Here is a 17570-nt window from a genome sequence, read left to right as displayed (position 1 = left end):
GGTGTAAAAGAAGTAAATCACTAAAGGATATGCCTTTTCTTTCCTCACTTGCATGTTTAAGAGACTCGCTTTAGTACATCCCTGGATAACTCTTACATTACTGCACTTCAAAAATTAAATCTTCAAGGCTATAAATAGTAAACTCACAAATATTAAAAATTTAAATACCTAGCACTTTAAGCAAAATAATAACCTGTAAAATCACTGGAATTATTAGGATGTTTCTAATTAGGCATATAGTTTTTCTGGATTTAGAATCTTGGAACCACTTTGTAACTCATACACTCTCTCAGGATACCCCATGGTTGGAAAAAAAAATTCAATTTCTTAAAATGGACATACGTCTACTGGCTGTCTCTAGCAATAGGACTTAGTGGCTAATGCTATGACTTATCTTCTGAAAGGAACTGAGTAGAAAACTAGGTAGTATTTGTAGAAAAAGTAGTCATAAGATATGATGGGAAGTGACAGCCATACAACAGAATGACTTAGAAGAACTGGGTTCTTTTTTCCTCCTTTAATTACAAATGATAGAGGTTTGTTGGTGAGATGATACAAGAGCCAACTTTTTTTTTACACAAAAAGCATACTAGAATTGACTGCCCACAATTCTTCAAAACATTCTGCTTTCAGTTTCAGCAGCAACTCTTTTCACTTTCCACTTTGCCAGAACTCCTAGAGCTCTAAGTACTTGGTTATTTTTTTATTATCATTACAGTAATGACCTTTCTTTATTCCCTAGTGATCTATTTCCTTTATGCTTACAGAGTTATTAGAATTTATTAGGCTAGATAGAACCTTCCAAATTTGAAAGAATATCACTAAACTCAGAATGGGGCTAACTTCCAATTGCATCACTGCTCTTAAAAATAAATTATCTGAAATATGCTTCTGCACTAGTGATTAAAGCCTATTAGTCTATTTGCCCTCCCGGCCATATTAACAATGTTCAGTGACTGCAGAAGTTAAAAATAAATGCAGAAAAGGGCATTTCTGAATAATCAGGAACTAGTATTGCAAAGTCAATGGCTTAAATACAGTAAATTGGATCTTAAATTTGGCTGATGTCATCAAGTACGAAATTAAAAGGCTCAAAACACTGAGCCTATATATAACTGAATCTACAGAACTCTCTGTTATGAAAAAAACTCTTTTCAACTGAAATATACTTTCTTACATAGCAGAATAATACACATACAAGTGTTTGCATAGGTGGTGTATTTTTTTGCCCTTTGCTTTGCCATTAAGAAAGGCATCTATATATATATATAAAAATCAGATACTTCCCCCTGATAAGTCTGTTTCCAGTTAATTCTACAGGGGAATCTTATATTTCAGCCTACCCCTAGCCTTGGCCTTGCAAAAGGATCTTCAACTAGTCTGGCTCTCGGTTCTCTTGCTGGATTAAGGTGCTGGTTGTTTTTCTAAGTACTGGTTATGGTAACATTTATTAGTCATGCTTACTGGAGAAGACATCCACAGAAGAACAAGCACAAAATACAGATGGGAACAAGGACAAAATTAGAAAAACAAGTGCTGCATGTGGACTGGTGGGGAAGATCTTGAATTGGATTCAACCAATGGATCCTGGAGAGCTCTGCCACAAACAAAATCAATCTTCTAGAAAAGACCCCTACTGAACAGGTGTAGATATATCTGTATCAGAAGAATTTGGCATGGTGGAAATGTAATAGTAAAGCAAAACCATCAGTACTAACAACCCTTACATCACCAAAAAATATATCATGTACTGTGCTTGTATGCAGTTCATAGAGGGACATAATAAACATTTTGTCTCCAAGCCACCCTGTTCATTCATTACTTTACCTTAAGGGGTGGAACTCGGGGCTCCTCTCTGGGTGGCTGTTCTTTATCAGATGGACTTGTTGATGAAGCACTACGATTAGGCAGATCATCATCTATTCTAGCTCTCTTCTCTTTACAGATTCCAAAACCGTGCTGTTCTGCTGTTTTCCTCTTTGGGATCTCTGGGTCTCTACTTTCATTTCTTGCTTCTGGTGATTTTGTGGGTTCTAAAGACTTGGAAGAATGTGAACTCTCTAGACGACTTTGGGTGCTGCCTGTTAGCTTGTGAGATTTACTTCTGCATACTTCAGAGAATGTAGCTTTCTCTAGAGATGAGGTATATAGTTTATCATGTGCCTTTGATGGAAGCAATTCGATATTTTTGCCAAGTGATCCTTCTGATAAGACAGACACCTCTGAGGGCAAAAGTGTACCTTTCTTGTCACCTCTTTGCTGAACACTGTGATTTTTATTTTTGATCACCTCTGGAGGAGTGTGTTCTGGGATAGATGCAATGTAGGATTTCTCAATTTCAGAATGTGTCTTACATGGCTGATGACTGAGGTTTTTGCTTTGGGACTCTTCCAATACTGAAGTATCAGGTATAATTGTTAGTGGACCAACTTTCATATTTTCAGGGCCACTCTGAAGTTGTTTTGGCTGAACAAGGTTCTCTTCTTGAACCACCTTAGGAATGACAGAGCTTTCTTCTTTCAGAGTGGGAAGGGAGTCTTCCAACAAAGGTGATTTCCTTTGTTGCAGAGTAAGTCCTTCACTGCTTGGGGAATTAGAAACTGGAGATATCTCTGATGGGAGAGGCAAACTCTTTGTCACAAATGTTTCAGAAGTTAGAAGAACAGAAGATACTGAAGATGTTTCTGATGTTAAAGGCAAATCAGACATTGGAGATGTTTCTGATGTTAAAGGCAAATTAGAAGCTGGTGATGCCTCTGATGTTAAAGGTAAATTTGACATCAAAGATGCTTCTGAGGTTACAGGTGAGGTGGACATTGGAGAGATTTCTGACATTAAGGGTGTGTTCAAGTTTTCATCACTGGCCTTCTGCTGAATATCACCTTCAATATTTTCAGAACTGGACACTTCAGATGAGCAAGCTGTTTCAAGAGATGCTGGAGTACAGGGCTCCTCTGAAGTCGACTGAGTGTCTCCTCCAGGAGAGGCAATACAAACTTCTGGACTTCCAGAGGAAAAGGAAGTTTCAGAAATACAAGCATTCTCAGACAACTGCTCCTCAGGGTCACTATGAAGCTCCATATCCACTGCAATGCCTCCACCAGTGAACAAGGAGCCTTCCAGAGCAGCACTTTGCATTTCTGGCACAATTAGCTCTTTTGCAGACTCAGAATCCTTCTCAGCTGTACCGCTGACAGAGTTTGTGGATGAAGCTGATCGTGCTGGTGATATGCAATCCTCCAGCTGATCTATCACAACTGACATCTCCTCCTGAGGGCATTCTGACTTCAACTCCACTTTAATTTCAATGCGAGATACAGTATCAGTTACATCATTCATCATGACACAGGACTCAGTGCTGTCTGCAAGCTGTACTGCCTCTGTTTCCTCATTTGTGCCAGCTGGACTTACAGACTCCTCAGAAAACTCATGTTCTGGCTTATGATTCTCCTCCTGGCATTCACAAATACTTGTCTCGACCTCTTCAGCAATTTCCTCCTGAATTACTGATTCTTCAGGTATCAGGATATCATTAGAATCTGCTGTTAGATCCTTGACAGGAACCTGCTCCATACTACAACGAGACGGACTATAATCGCTCACTGGTAAAGCCTGAACTTTAGCACCTTTCTCCTCTTGATCCTCAAAGGTTGCTTGCTTAGAAGGACCAGGTGTGGCAGAAGATCTGCACAAAGAATTGCTGTCATCTTCATCATTGTTCTGCACTGCAGTGAGCTTCTTTGATTCTCCTCTTGACATTCCCAACCTAAAGAAAAACAGAAATTAAAATAGGTATTTCCATCACATTAAGGATAAGAGAATAGCCTAACCTTTGTCACCCACATTTTTTATTTCCAAAAAATACATATTTTCAAGTTTACAATAGTGGCTTGCTTAAGTGGTGGCTAACTAATTTATATACAGTTTTATGTATTTTGGAAACATAACTACTGAGATTTCCTTACAAGTGTTAAAAGCCATTAATATTTTTAATATAAGTAACCTCTCTGTCTACATTCCTGTTTTTTTGTTTTTGTTTTTTTTTTTTTTTAAATATCAGCACAATATTGCAACACTCAATGGTTGAGCATCCATTGCAGAAGAAATGAACAACTGCATCCTCTCCTACAACTGTGGGAGCAGTTGTAAAGGAAATCCCTTTTTCCCTCCTTCACCTGCTTTTAGGGTCAACATAGCTGACAATATGAAAGAAGTTTAACATTCTTAAGGAGCTAAAAGATACATATTTACAATCTATGCATTCATTCTCAGGCATGAAGTGCAAAGGAACCATGTATACTATGCATGCTTCTGAAGATTTTCTTATCTTTGATCCTGAAAATACTAGTTTAAATAAAGTTTTATTACATCAGCAGAACTAAAACATCAAAAAAACCCCCAAAACAAAACTAAAGCCAAGAGATTAAAAAAAGGTTGTTTTAAAAAATGTACGTGCTCTGACATCCTCATTTTCTTCTAAGGCCAGTGGGAGTACAGATGCTCAGCACCTTTAGGAAGATTTTCCAAGCAGACTTTATGCCTCAGCAATTCCATAATAGTAGAAAATACACAAAAGCTTGGTGGGAGGCCTTAAAAGAAATTTCATGGTCTTAAGGATGTTCTAATCTACTACACAGATCTCTGTTATCATTTAATCAGAAAATAAAGAATAAAATGGAAACAAGCAAGCATAAAAGATATCCAGAAGCTATGGAAGCAAAATTGCTTGTCAGTGTGTAGCCACAGGATACAGAGCTACAAAGCCCTATTCAGATGAAAGTACAGAACACACAAAAAACCAAAATCTGTGGTTGTGCATTTTAAAAACACTGAACAGATGTATTACAGTGAGAGCTGTAAATCCAAGAAAAAAACCCCAAACCAACCCAGCCTGGAACTGGCATCCCAAAAAGCACTCTTAATTATTAGTATTGCCTACTACTAGACACTAATAATGAACAAAGTCTCCCTTTGCCATCAATATGCTGAGGAAGGATCCTCTAGGGAGCAATTCAGAGCAGCAAATTCACAACTCCCAACTGAATGCATTTCAGAAGATGTGCCTTTCTTCTGTATAGACTATAAGTTCCCCATGTGGTCTAAGTTCAGGTTGTAAGTTTAGGTGAGTAAAGTTTAGTTTACCAGGGTTTTGGTGAGTAACTTCCTCTAAAATTCCTTGTGCTAAGGAGCCAAAATTATCTCAGGAAAATGGGAAGGGGAAAAAAATCCAGTCCATTACTGAAAACTGAATCAATGGTCTATTTTCTCTAGCTGGTTTACATAATGAAAAGATACTGCTTGATGGTTATCTTCATGGGTTGAAAATCAGCAAAGGAATGAAGGACAGGATAAAGGTGAATGAAACTGTCACACGGACACTACACAAATACACACATTCTTGTAACATACTGAAGATAAAGAACTGTAAGGGAAATAAGATAAAGCAGATTAAGGCCAGCAGAACATGTACTGAATCTTAATCATTTTTTTCAATATTGGAAATACTACTATGTTGAAGAAGAAACTGAAGAAAAAGGCTTTCTAAAGAAGAAGGCTCAAGATCAGCATGCTTAAGGCAATCTCAGATTGCAAAATAAACAGCTGATCTGTCTTCTCCCTTAGAGAAAAAGACACCCAAAGTTTGCAAAACAGCACAAAAAAATGAGTGCAGCAGCAAGCAGATTTCAATGAAAGTGCTAAGGACAGGATTAAACTGGTAAAGTAAGAGTACTCAGTCAGCCAGTAAAAAAACCCAAAAAGCTACTCAAGGATATATGAATGCTGATATCCTAGTGCTGTGATAAATAGTACTGGGCGGTGGGGGTGGTGGGGGGGGGGGAGAAAAAAAGTAAGAAAAGGATTAAATCAGCAATAAAATTTGGAGGAGGCATACCCAAAATTAAAGCTTTGATCTAGCTGATAGTACTATCCTGACATGTAACTCTCAAAAGTGAGAAAAGAGATAATATATTGACATAATAGAGTATAACCCTTGCAATCTTTGGGCAACAAGTCAGAAGAATGTGGATTTCTATCAAGATGCATCAGCTGATCCTAGATAAATGACTGCAGAATAATATTTTGTGTTTTGAAAAAAGTCAGAGAGGGGAAAAATGAACAGACTGAGGAAGTGGAAAAAGAACAAAAATGGATGGAACTAAACTGCAACTGACAGTGCCACGATAAACAGCCTGGGTACAGAAAAGAGCAAACACAAGATGCAATGCTCAGAGCTAACAGGGAAAAAGCACCCTAAAGTCTTTGATTGCTATCAACTGGAGTGCATAAAAATGCTTACAGAGATTCTGCATCTATTAATAGTCCTTCCCTAAGTAGAAGGTGAAACTTGAATTTACTTATGGAATATTAGCAGATCAAATTCACTTAAGTCAGAGCAAAAATACTTCTCTGTAAAGTGAGCAAGTTAGCCTGCAAGACAGACTCATTTTGCAGACAGTGCACATGAGAAACAGCTTGGGGAAGCTTACAAATTCTGCTAGTTCAGTTAAATCAACATAGCTGAAAAGAGACACAGCCCAATCATACTGAAAGCTAGTTTAAAAACTGAAGTGAAAAAAGGTAAGAGAATCACTGAGTCACAGCATATCCTGAGTTGAAAAAGATCCACAAGATCACTGAGTCCAGCTCTTGCCCTGGCACAGGACAGCCCCATGAACCAACACAAGGTGGAAGCTACAGCAAAAGCTACCATTCAGTGAGTAAACAATGAGGAAAAGTAGTTAAGTCAGCAAAGCACATCTGCCTACATAACAGCCAAGCAGAAGAATGCAAGTGAAACAAAATGCAAACAGGGGACAGGGCAGGGAGGACTAGATTCAGTACTTCAGTCAAAATGGAAATGATGTGGAATATGACATTTTGCATAACAATGTTGATGTCAGAAACCTACAAAACCAAATGACATGTATCATCACAGGCTTAGCAATTATCTGCCAAACACCATGGTACCCAGCATTCAGCCAGCACAGCAGGACTGCTGGCTCTGCAGAATTATGAGCATCATTCTCTGTGCATGTGACAGCAATTTTTGACTGAAGAACCCCTGCATCGCTGGTAATAAACTTCTACTTCTTGTGGAAGACCCTACACCTGTATCTTACACAGCCTTTTCCTCCATGAAAGGTTAGTGACTGATCCTTCTCTTGACATGCATAATGAAAAGCCATTATGTTCTTTATCTGAAAACCTAACTAGTATTTTTTGATACTAAAAGGATCAACACCTGGACTAGACTGAAGTCTCAAAACTGTTTACTAAGAAATTAAGCACTTTACAATAAGACAGCCTGATACATTAAGAGCCTAGAATTTCCATTATATGTAAAGATAAGGTGCTGTAGAAAAAATACACTGGGGGGAAAACATCTAGCAATGGTGCACAAAGTAAAATACTAAAATGGATCTGTCCATTTCTTGCCTCATTTCCACTACATTTCCCAGTGGTCCAAGACGGCTGATTGTGAGAAGTAGTATTGCTACTGCAGAAACATTTTAGCTAATCTTTAAGATAATCAGTTATATGAACAGTTCCCTGTGCTCTGGATTTCTTAAGTGAAAAACATCTGACAGCAAAACTAAGACAACTTATGTAATGATGGTTCCCATTGAACAATTTTTCTGCTAAGAATTACTCATACATTTGATTGAGTAGACAGTGAGATAGATTGAGAACTGACTGAATGGCAGATCCCAGCAGGTTGTAATCGGTGGCACAGGCTGTATTTGGAGGCCTGTCACTAGTGGTGTCCCCCAAGGTTCAATACTGTGCCCAATATTGTTTAACTTACTCATCAATGTCTTGGATGAAGGGGTAGATGCCTCCTCAGCAAGTTCACAGACAACACAAAGCTGGGACGAGTGGCCAATACACCAGAGCCTCTGCAGCCCTTCAGAAGGACCCTGACAGGTGGGAGAGATGGGCAGAGTCCTGCATCTGGGGAGGAATAACTCAGGCACCAGCACAGGCTGGGGGCTGACCTACTGGGAAGCAGTTCTGCAGAGAAGGACCTGGGCTCCTGGTGGACAATGAGCTGTCCACAAGTCAGCAGTGCCCTTGTGGCCAAGACAGCCATTGGTATTCTGGAAGCATCACAAAGAGCATTCCAGCAGGCTGGGGAAGTGCTCCTGCCCCTCTGCTGCGCCCTGGTGAGGCCACAGGTGGAGTGCTGTATCCAGTTCTGGCTCCTTGGTACAAGAGAGACATGGAGCTTCCAGAGATGTCCAGGGGAGGGCAACAAAGGTGATTGAGGGGCTGGAGCATCTCTCTTAGGAGGACAGGCTGAGGGAGCTGGGCCTGTTCAGCCTTGAGAAGAGGCAACTGAAAGGACATCTCATCAATTTCTTTAAGTGCCTAAAGGGAGAATGGCAAGAGGATGGGGCCAGGTTCTTGGTGGCGCCGGGCAATAGGACAAGAGGCAGTGGGCAGAAACTGAGGCACAGGAAATTTCACCTGAATGTGAGGAAGAATTTCACTATGCAGTGAATGAGCACTGGAACAGATTGCCCAGAGTGTGGAGTCTCCCTTGCTGGAAAACTGCCTGAATACAATCCTCTGCCATGTGCTCTGGGATGGCCCTGTTTGAGCAGGAAGCTTGGACCAGGTGAGTGACTGTGGTCCCTCCCTTCCAACCTTACCATTCTGTGGTTCTGAGATATAATTTAAAATACTTAAAAATATAAATTAAAAATCAGCAATTCTTAAATAGGTAGTTTATACTTTATAATAAATTCTTAGTATTTTTAAAAACAGAGATATAATTCTAAGTATTGATGAATTGCCTTTTAAAAATAATTTCTAAAAGGAAAATTCTTGGATTTTAAGAAGATATGAATTTCCTTAATTTTTGTTTTTTAATGAAATGAAGATAATCACCGAATCTTCTGCTGCTGAATACCATCTCTGTATCATCATCATCAATGAAATTGTGCTGACTCACCCCAGTTGTGCACCTGGAGTGATACTATATTTAATTTTAGTCAGTTAAAAGTGTTTATTTATTCTTTCCATCTCAATTCTAAAATTAAACCAGTCACTGTCACTTTCATTTGTCTCTAGCTAACATTTTTTCTGTGTCATATATTCTTCTCAGGCCAATGGGACATCTCAGTCAAAAAATCAAAAACTATTTGATTTTAGTAACTTTGCAACCAGCTTAGAAAAAATAAAACAAATTAGAACATATTACAGAAATATTGCTACTGGTCTTCTCATCTGTAGAAGCTGTATTTATATTTCGCAGGAGGGAGGAATTGCCCTAATGCTATCTTTTAAAAGATAATTAAAAATATTCACATGCTTGTGTCTTAAGCTCTCTTTGGAATTAATTTTTATGGATGACTCTTTAAAAATGCAATTGTAATGCAAGTGCAGACACATGACTATAATTCTACCCGCAACTTCTTATATTGGGGAATGACTGCTCTTGATAACTGCTTTATTAAGTTTTACAACATATGACCGTGCTATGTGAAGCATAGAATTATATTTTCATTTCCTCCTAAAAGAAAACATTAAAAAAATCATTTATTTGCTTCAGTACTTACTTTTCACCATAAAACCTTTCAAAGAACTTTTCCTTCCAAGGTTCTGTTTTCTTTTCCTTTTCAATCTCTTGTCTGATGCGCAACTGCATTTCTGGTGTAAATTCTCCTAAAAAACAAATACTAACATATTGAATAAAGGTTGTCAAGGATTAATTTAATACGGATAATTATAAATTGCAAATACAAAGATGACATACAGTGATTTCTGATACAATCATCCAACAATGCCAAATGAAATTAATGAAAACCAAAAGGGAGAGTGACATAGAGATTTAATTTACCATATACCATCAGTATTTCAAGGATATATTGGCAGGGTTTAGTTGCATGCATTCATATTTCCAAGGCTGACAGTGATGAAAATACTTGGTTTTGTTTTAACTGTCAAAATAAGCTGCCACAGCAAGCTGCAAAAATGTACTCTAAATTCAATATGGAATCAGCAATTTCTCTTTTGCTGAATTACTGGTCTATTACAGTTTCTATTCTAAAAGTATTCCTCAAATGTAGAAAAAAGAGACACTCTCCATAAAAACAATTAACCTTGGGCAGTCCTGAGAGCAAGCAGAGAGTTACCTTCTGCCAGTCGCTGTTTCCACCCTTGTGCCGCGTATGCGAAGAACTCGTTATTTAGAGCGGAGCTACTGAGGCGCAAAACTCCATCGCTCCCCATCTAGAAAATAAGCCGTGGTAGCAGAAGACAGTGTCAGAAACAGCGCCAGCTCAGATCACATCAAAACACATTTTCAATTAGGGGAAATGGGGGAAGTGTAGGCAGTGGGAAGAACACAAAATGACTACTACTAAAACAGCATTTTCATGCTAGTCGTTACTGTAAATGGGAGTGAACCAATCCAGCATCAATGTGCTCTCTTCAGTCATAACTGTTACTGATGATAACTCAGTTTGCAACTGATTGATGCGCTTTAATCACAGCCCTGTCTTGAGACTATGTCTAGAGGCATTGTACGCAATCAAAAATCAAGATCATTATTGTACTTGTGCATCTGCCTATAATATGGTGCAAAACAAATTAATTAAATGCAATGAAGACAGAAACTTTGGTGTTTCTAAATAAACCTAATACTCATGTTAGCTAATAAGCTGTATTGGCCAAGGAGTGGATGACAGGCATTTCTTAACAAAAGAACTGATATAAACTCATAACTGAAACTGAAAACAGCTCTACTCATAATTTTATAGGCATCAAAAGTGAAATCTGTGAAAGAACATTAGAATTATTTGTATTTTCTACATCTGTCAAATATGCAATGATCAGACAACATTAAAAGTCTTAATCACAGTATTTTCTACAATAATTTTAAAAAGCAATCTGACTATTGAGCTGTCTTTTACCACAAAACTTAGTGTATATTTTCAGGCTTGTGAGGATATTTCTGTTTCCAAAAGAATTCTAATAATTGAAAAAAGTAATTATATGAAACAAATTAGCAACGGGTATCATCTCTAGCATAATAAATAGACAGTAAAAACAAGTAGCAAATTAAAAAGAAAGGAAACAGCAGTAGAGGTAATGTTGCTGAACAAGCACTCTCACTATTTTACAGCCTTCCAGGTAAGTAAGAGATAAATGTTTGACAACGCTATTTGTAATCTAGCAGTGAAATCCAGCACGTTTTCCAGCATATTAGCAGATGATTTAGCTAAGTAATATCCCCTAGTTCTCAGTGCCTGTTTCAAACAAGAGCCAGAAAGATACAGGCATGCCAGAAACCCTGAATGATACTTCGATGCAGTTACCTCATGGAGCTTTATATTTCACTGATAATAGAGACCCTATTTCAAGAAGTCTTTGTTAATTTACTCATTGCCTAGCTGACATCCTGTCCCACAATTATCTCAGAGGAGTAAAGCAGAAAGATGTGAAGTAGTAGCCAGAGAAACAGGCATTGCTAAAGGCATTTGATTAAAGTAATATGTGTGTGGTACAGAGTTCCTCACAGGATATGAACTTACAGAATTGCTGCCTGTGCTTTCCTGCTATATGGCATTGTTTTGCCAACATGTCATAGAAGTTGGGTTTAAGTGGGTTGGATATGTAAGGTTTCTATATATCTCATGATGTGGGTTATGGAACACATGCATATTAATTACAGGTAGGCTATGACTAATGCTGAAACTAGAGAAAAATTGGAAAGAAACAGTGTAACATGCAGCAGAAGCAGCAAGATAATAAAACCAGCGAGGTGAGAAAGGTGATAAAGAGCATGTACTTATTGTATAAATCAAACTACTATGACACTTTATCCTCTTCCTGCACAAATGAGTTTTGCCAGAAATACTTAAATTGCACAATTAATACATTAAAGAGGAATTTTTAAATACCAGTCCCTCTTGCACCTGAACAAACAAACCACTATAGGGTCAAAACCAGCGCTTACACAATCTTCTAGAAAGGTGAGATGCAATGGCACAAAGAAAAGAATCACAACTTACTAAACAAACAACTCTTTGTTCCTCTAAGAAAGGTGTTGAAGCTACCTTAAGTTTCAACATAAAAGGAATTGAAATGGAAATACTCACTTGCCAACATATGTTCTACTCCAATCTTCATTAAATTCAAGATTTTTTTCTCTAAGCCTGGCAGTGTTTTGCAAAAAATAGTCATACAGACAATAAATTCTAATAATATTTAACCACATTTTACTGCAGGCTCCAAGGTATGGACCTCCTGAAACTCCATGACTCAACTGATGACAAACAGTGTAGCTGTATCACCAGCCACATGAAAAGATCTCATAGGAAAGAAATGATTTGTGGACAATAACTTTCTGTTAAATGAGCAAAATTATCCAACTTATTCTAAGGTCACACCTCTATTAGATTTCATGCAAAGCTGGAATGTACCACAATAGGTGGAAAGAGATTGCCACTTGTCAGCAGCAATCCACTATCAGATTGCATTAAACATAATTTGAAACTGCAGCCAAGTGTGATTGAGCTATTTCACCAGACTGCATAAATGAAGAGCATTATAAAGACTGCCAAGTTATATTACCATGTGAATACAAGAAGAACAGTATTAGCTTCATTGTAACCCTGTTGTTGTAAGGACAGGAGAAAATCAAGCTTTGCAGGAAGAGTTAGCCCACCTTTTATTTTTGTTGGCTAATACATTTCAGAAAAAAAAAGTGCCAAGTTTCTGGGTGTGAATTTCTTAACAAAGTTTCAAAAAGAAACTGTGAACCCCAAGCTAAATGCTAGGAAAAGGTCCAAAAAAATTCAAATGTGATCTAGTACACCTGAGAAAAAAGCACAGGCTGGAACCCCAGAACAGAAAGCGTTAGCAAGGTCATGGGTAAAGGTCGTTAGTTCTTGTGGACCAGAGAAAATGCCAAGTAGTAAGTATCTGTAAAAGAAAAAAAGAAGGGGAAACAAACTCCCAAAAGAATAGCAAAAAGGGAGAATTATTTGATTACCTAAGAAGAAAAAATATTATAGGTCAACTAACAATGGAATAACAGTCCATTTGTAAACTGTATGAAAAACCAGATGTATACTTCACTGACCACTTTAGGCATGAACTGCAGCAGCTTACAATACTGGGGCACTATGTCCACAAGACTGAAAGGATTATGTTAAAGATGCTTAGGTTAAGAAATGTAAGAACAACAAACTAAACATGAAGTCACTGACAGACTGCATGGTAGTCATTGCCACTGACTAACTGGCAGAGAAGGGCCTTTCCAGAGACCTGTGTTCACAGGTCTACATAATTCATGAAAGAGTTATGTAGCTAGAACAACCAAAATCTAAACATAAGAGAATCTAATGATACAGAACGTGGAAACACATGAATCAATTACAGGAGAAGATTACAATGATCTATTTTAACATGACACGAAAGAATAATTTCAGGCTTAAACTCTGTAGAGGGATGTATGAAAGTAGACATCATCATTATCTAGACTTGGAACACATATGGATACTAATGTCAAAAATGGAAGAAATAAAGAGTTGTGCAGCCCCAGTGACTTCACCCAGCTTGCTTAGGAATTTGAGATCAAAGAAAACATTTGCTGGGAATGGAACAGGAAGGATTTATTCAACCAGAAAAAGCTCAAAGAGAAAAGGATGAGGACAAAAACGTTAAAGAAACTCATAATGGCCAAAGAGATAAAGTAAATGAAACAGAAATTTTGAAAATGTTATAGAAAGAATAAAGCACTATGCAGACAGCAGATACCGCCACCCAAACTAAGTTAACAAAAAGTTCAATCGTTTAGCCATTTTCAGTTCATTTAAAGATTTCTACACAGTGAAAAACAGTTTGAACGTTTGAACAAGTTGGAACAGACAAAACCCAAGTAATTTTATGTCTAGTTGTTTTGAAGAAGTCCCTCAGAAACAACAAAACTAAAAAAGATGTTTTATGCTTTTTCTCAATACCCTAGTCATGTGAAATCAGGCTAACATCTTTTATGCTCTGTTGAACTTTAAAGGACTAAGAGGTCAACCTTTTATAATGTTAGCTAACAACCTTCACTGAAGTATTTTCTTACTTCACTTGGAGAATGCATTTTCACCTAAATCAACAAGTTAAAGTGGGAATTCTGAAGTCATGGAGCGTATTCACTTCTCTAAGCTCTGATGATAGAGACAGCACAATTGACCACCAGCTTTAAATTAGAATTTGGAGAAACATGCCAATAAAGCAGTTCTTAAATACATTGTTAATTTTTATGGTATTAAAAAAATGCTGTCCAACAGAGACAGTGTGTTAATGAGCTGGAACAACAAACATTTCTTGGAAAATTTATGTTTCATTCTGTTGGGCTTTAAATTTCTGGGTTTTTCTGATTAAGCACAATGCTAGAATTATGTTTTCTAATTAATACTTTCATGCAGAATTCACAATGGCTTTTGAAAGTTCCTCTTTTTATTTAAAGCAAACAAAAAACCACCCAACCCCAAAACATATCTGTTAAAACCCAGCATCAATTTGCATTACAAAGCAAATGTCAAACACTCTTATCAGAACGAACTGAGTAACCTTTCTAGAACAACTACTTCAATTATATTCCTCCAAGTTCCACTGAAAATTCTCTTCTGAAAATAAGGCAGGGATTATTTTTTTAGCTCATCCCGAAGATGCACTTTGGTGTTTAGTAAGTATACAGCAATTACTGCATAAGTGTATACTGGTAGGTTATCTGATTTTGGCTAGAAAGACAAGGAATTAGTCAACCTATTATTTCTGTATCTCTTTCAAATTACACAAAATTCTCCTAATGTGTTTATAAAATTTCCAATGATCCGCTGTACACAGTTCTTGTGTGGTATACCGTATTTCTTACATAGAAGCTTATGTGTGAATATCATGCCATTTGACTAGAATCATAGAATTGTTTGAGTTGGAAGGGCCCTTTTAAAGGTCATCTAGTCCAACCCTTCTGCAATAAGCAGTGAACTATCAGAGGGACACATTCACCATCAGCTGTCTCAGAGCCTCATCCAAACTGACCTTGAAAGTTTCCAGCATGAGGCACCTACCACCTCCATGGGCAACCTCTTGCAGGTTTCTTCATAAAAACCTTTCTTCCTTATATCTAATCTGAATCAACCCTCCTCCAGTTTAAAACCATTACCCCTCAGTCCCACAGCAACAGGTCCTATAAAGAAGTTTTCCCCCATCTTTTTCACAGGCCCAGCCATCACAGTTCTCTCAGCCTTACAACAAAAATACCAAACAAAACCAAAACCAACCAACCAAAAATACAAATACAAAAGCAATCAAAAAATCAGCAAAGGAAGTGAGTATTCATCTAAATGAAGGGTCCAGTACCACTCATTTTTACACCCTTTCTAAAAATTGCTACTAACTCTATATTTTATCTGGGGGAACAATCCTATAATTCACATACTTTCCCAAAGGTATTTAAAAGAAATTATCTACAAAAGATGGAAGATGTGAGAAAATACATTTTGATGCTTTTGCATTAAAGATTCTAAAATATTACAGATGAACAATTTAGGAGCATTTATATCACACACAGGAAACATAACATTTTATTTATCTGTGCAAAGAGACACCACTGCTGTTTTGTAACATGAATTTGTAACAAATTTGATTCTCTAGCACTGGGCACCAGCATTCCACTGACCTGTGATTATTGTACAGCGCAGATGGAGCATCTGAATACACAGCAACTTTAGTGACTGACATTCTGACTTTGGAGAGCTTTATGCTCAAGTATTGACTTGACCTACATCATCTGAAATGAGGGAATGAGGACAACAGAGACTGTGTGATGAGCCTCAGGAAGGTGTGGGTAGGTATAATACCTGCAAAACCCACCATTTTCACTGTTTATGATGTCCCACCACCTTTACCCTAAGAATATATCCAGACATCAGATTGAGTGGATCAGAAGTGACAAGGAGGCTGTACGAATCATCATGGAACCTAGGGATCTGTTGATATTTGCAGTGACAGACATATACTGATAACGAAGTGGTGTTTAATCAATGCTAAAGGCAGAATGTCTTTGTCATCTTCAACACATGGTTATGCCCCAAGAAGGTTTAGAGATATGGCAATAGGTAAGCAGTGACTGAAAACAGCCCTTGTGGAGAAAAGGAGCATGCCCTATAGACAGACTTGCTTGTTTCTTCAGAATTTGAGTGCTGTATTTATATACACAACCCAATAGTATGGGCAAATCAAATTCAAATAAATCCTGTTCTGTGATCCACTTCCAAAATAAATTTATTTATAAAAGGAGGGGTTAAAGAAGAGGATAATGTAATGGAAGTGGTACATTTATTTCAGTCTTTGATGGCTGAACACCAGTGTAAGAACTGCAAATGGTATGTAGGAGGACTTGGAAGATTTAGCTGACAATTAACATTTTTGACTTAAGTGGCAAAATGATAATCTGATAATTCATGACTGATAGTAATATAAAAGATTAGGCTTGTTTGTGAAAAAAGAAGAAAAGAAAGAAATTACAAAAGAATTTTAAAAATATGATTTAAGGAGGCATTCTTCCCTAAATGCAGAATTAGTTGGAAGAATTCTGAAGAACATGGTGCTAGTGAAAAAGGAGTTAAAAAACAAACTGTCACAGTCCTTTAAATAAACAATGCTGACCACATGGAGTGCAAAGCCTCCTGCAAAGGAGTAATGGGGATTGTACAATAAGACCACATTGTCTTAGTTAGCATCTCACTGTTGATCTCACAGCATGTAGAGAATGGAAACGAGGTCAACTTACTAAGAAAGAATACCACAGCAGAACATGGTATAATGGCCCAAAATTAGACACAGTTGGAAAGGGACACATCAAACTCCAGAAGAAATAATTGTGTAAGTACATTAAAAGCAAGAAGAGGATGAAAGAAAAAGTACACTGTGTAACACTGGGGGAATACTAGAGGAATACAGAGACAAAGCTAATGTTAAAACTTCCTCTTTCTTTGCATGAATCTTCACCACAAATCTACTGGGTTGAGATGCTTAATACAATTAATACCAGCAACAAAAGGCAAAAGGGTCAGAACTGACCTTGAACAGGCACGGAGCTCAACAAATATTACTTAAATGCATTCAAATCATCTGGACTTGATAGAGTAGCCTGTTAAATGTCCAGATATGAATCTATTTCAGAACTGTTAAAAGACAAATTTTGAAGAAATGATGAGTACAAATACAAACTTATACATGCTAGTTACACATATATAGCACATATGTATCACCTCTGTCTAAAGGGAATAGGAACAGCTGAGGACTTAACAGACTTAGCCAGCTTCAGAACTCCATGGCCTATGCACAGATAACCCATTCTTTCTTGTGATACTCTAGGCTGCCCTAACATACTGATGTGGACACATTCTGAGCAGACACAACCCAGAATCCATGGGACTTTAAATATTTTGAAGAAGTTAGGTGCTAGCCTCTCAGTTGACCCAAGAAACCTGTGTTTAAATACCTTGCTTCTTCCCTCTGTCTTCATGCTTTGGAAAATATGTGCAATGGTTAAAAGC

The 17570-nt window shown here is 37.5% G+C and overlaps 1 protein-coding gene across 1 annotated transcript in view; it reads right to left on the bottom strand.

The window, feature by feature from the left end:
- Positions 1-17570, bottom strand: part of ASXL3 (ASXL transcriptional regulator 3) — a 132660-nt gene that overhangs the window by 9241 nt on the left and 105849 nt on the right. The window contains exons 12-14 of the mRNA XM_031066614.1: positions 10140-10236; positions 9564-9669; positions 1828-3766 (exon numbers count right to left, since the gene is read on the bottom strand). Coding sequence (XP_030922474.1) covers positions 1828-3766; positions 9564-9669; positions 10140-10236 — 2142 coding nt within the window. The remainder of the gene's footprint in view (positions 1-1827; positions 3767-9563; positions 9670-10139; positions 10237-17570) is intronic.

Source organism: Geospiza fortis, unplaced genomic scaffold (assembly GCF_000277835.1).
Source record: "Geospiza fortis unplaced genomic scaffold, GeoFor_1.0 scaffold53, whole genome shotgun sequence".
Taxonomy (NCBI): Eukaryota; Metazoa; Chordata; class Aves; order Passeriformes; family Thraupidae; genus Geospiza; species Geospiza fortis.
Note: the sequence above shows the minus strand (reverse complement) of the source record. Positions and strands in the feature narration are given on the sequence as shown.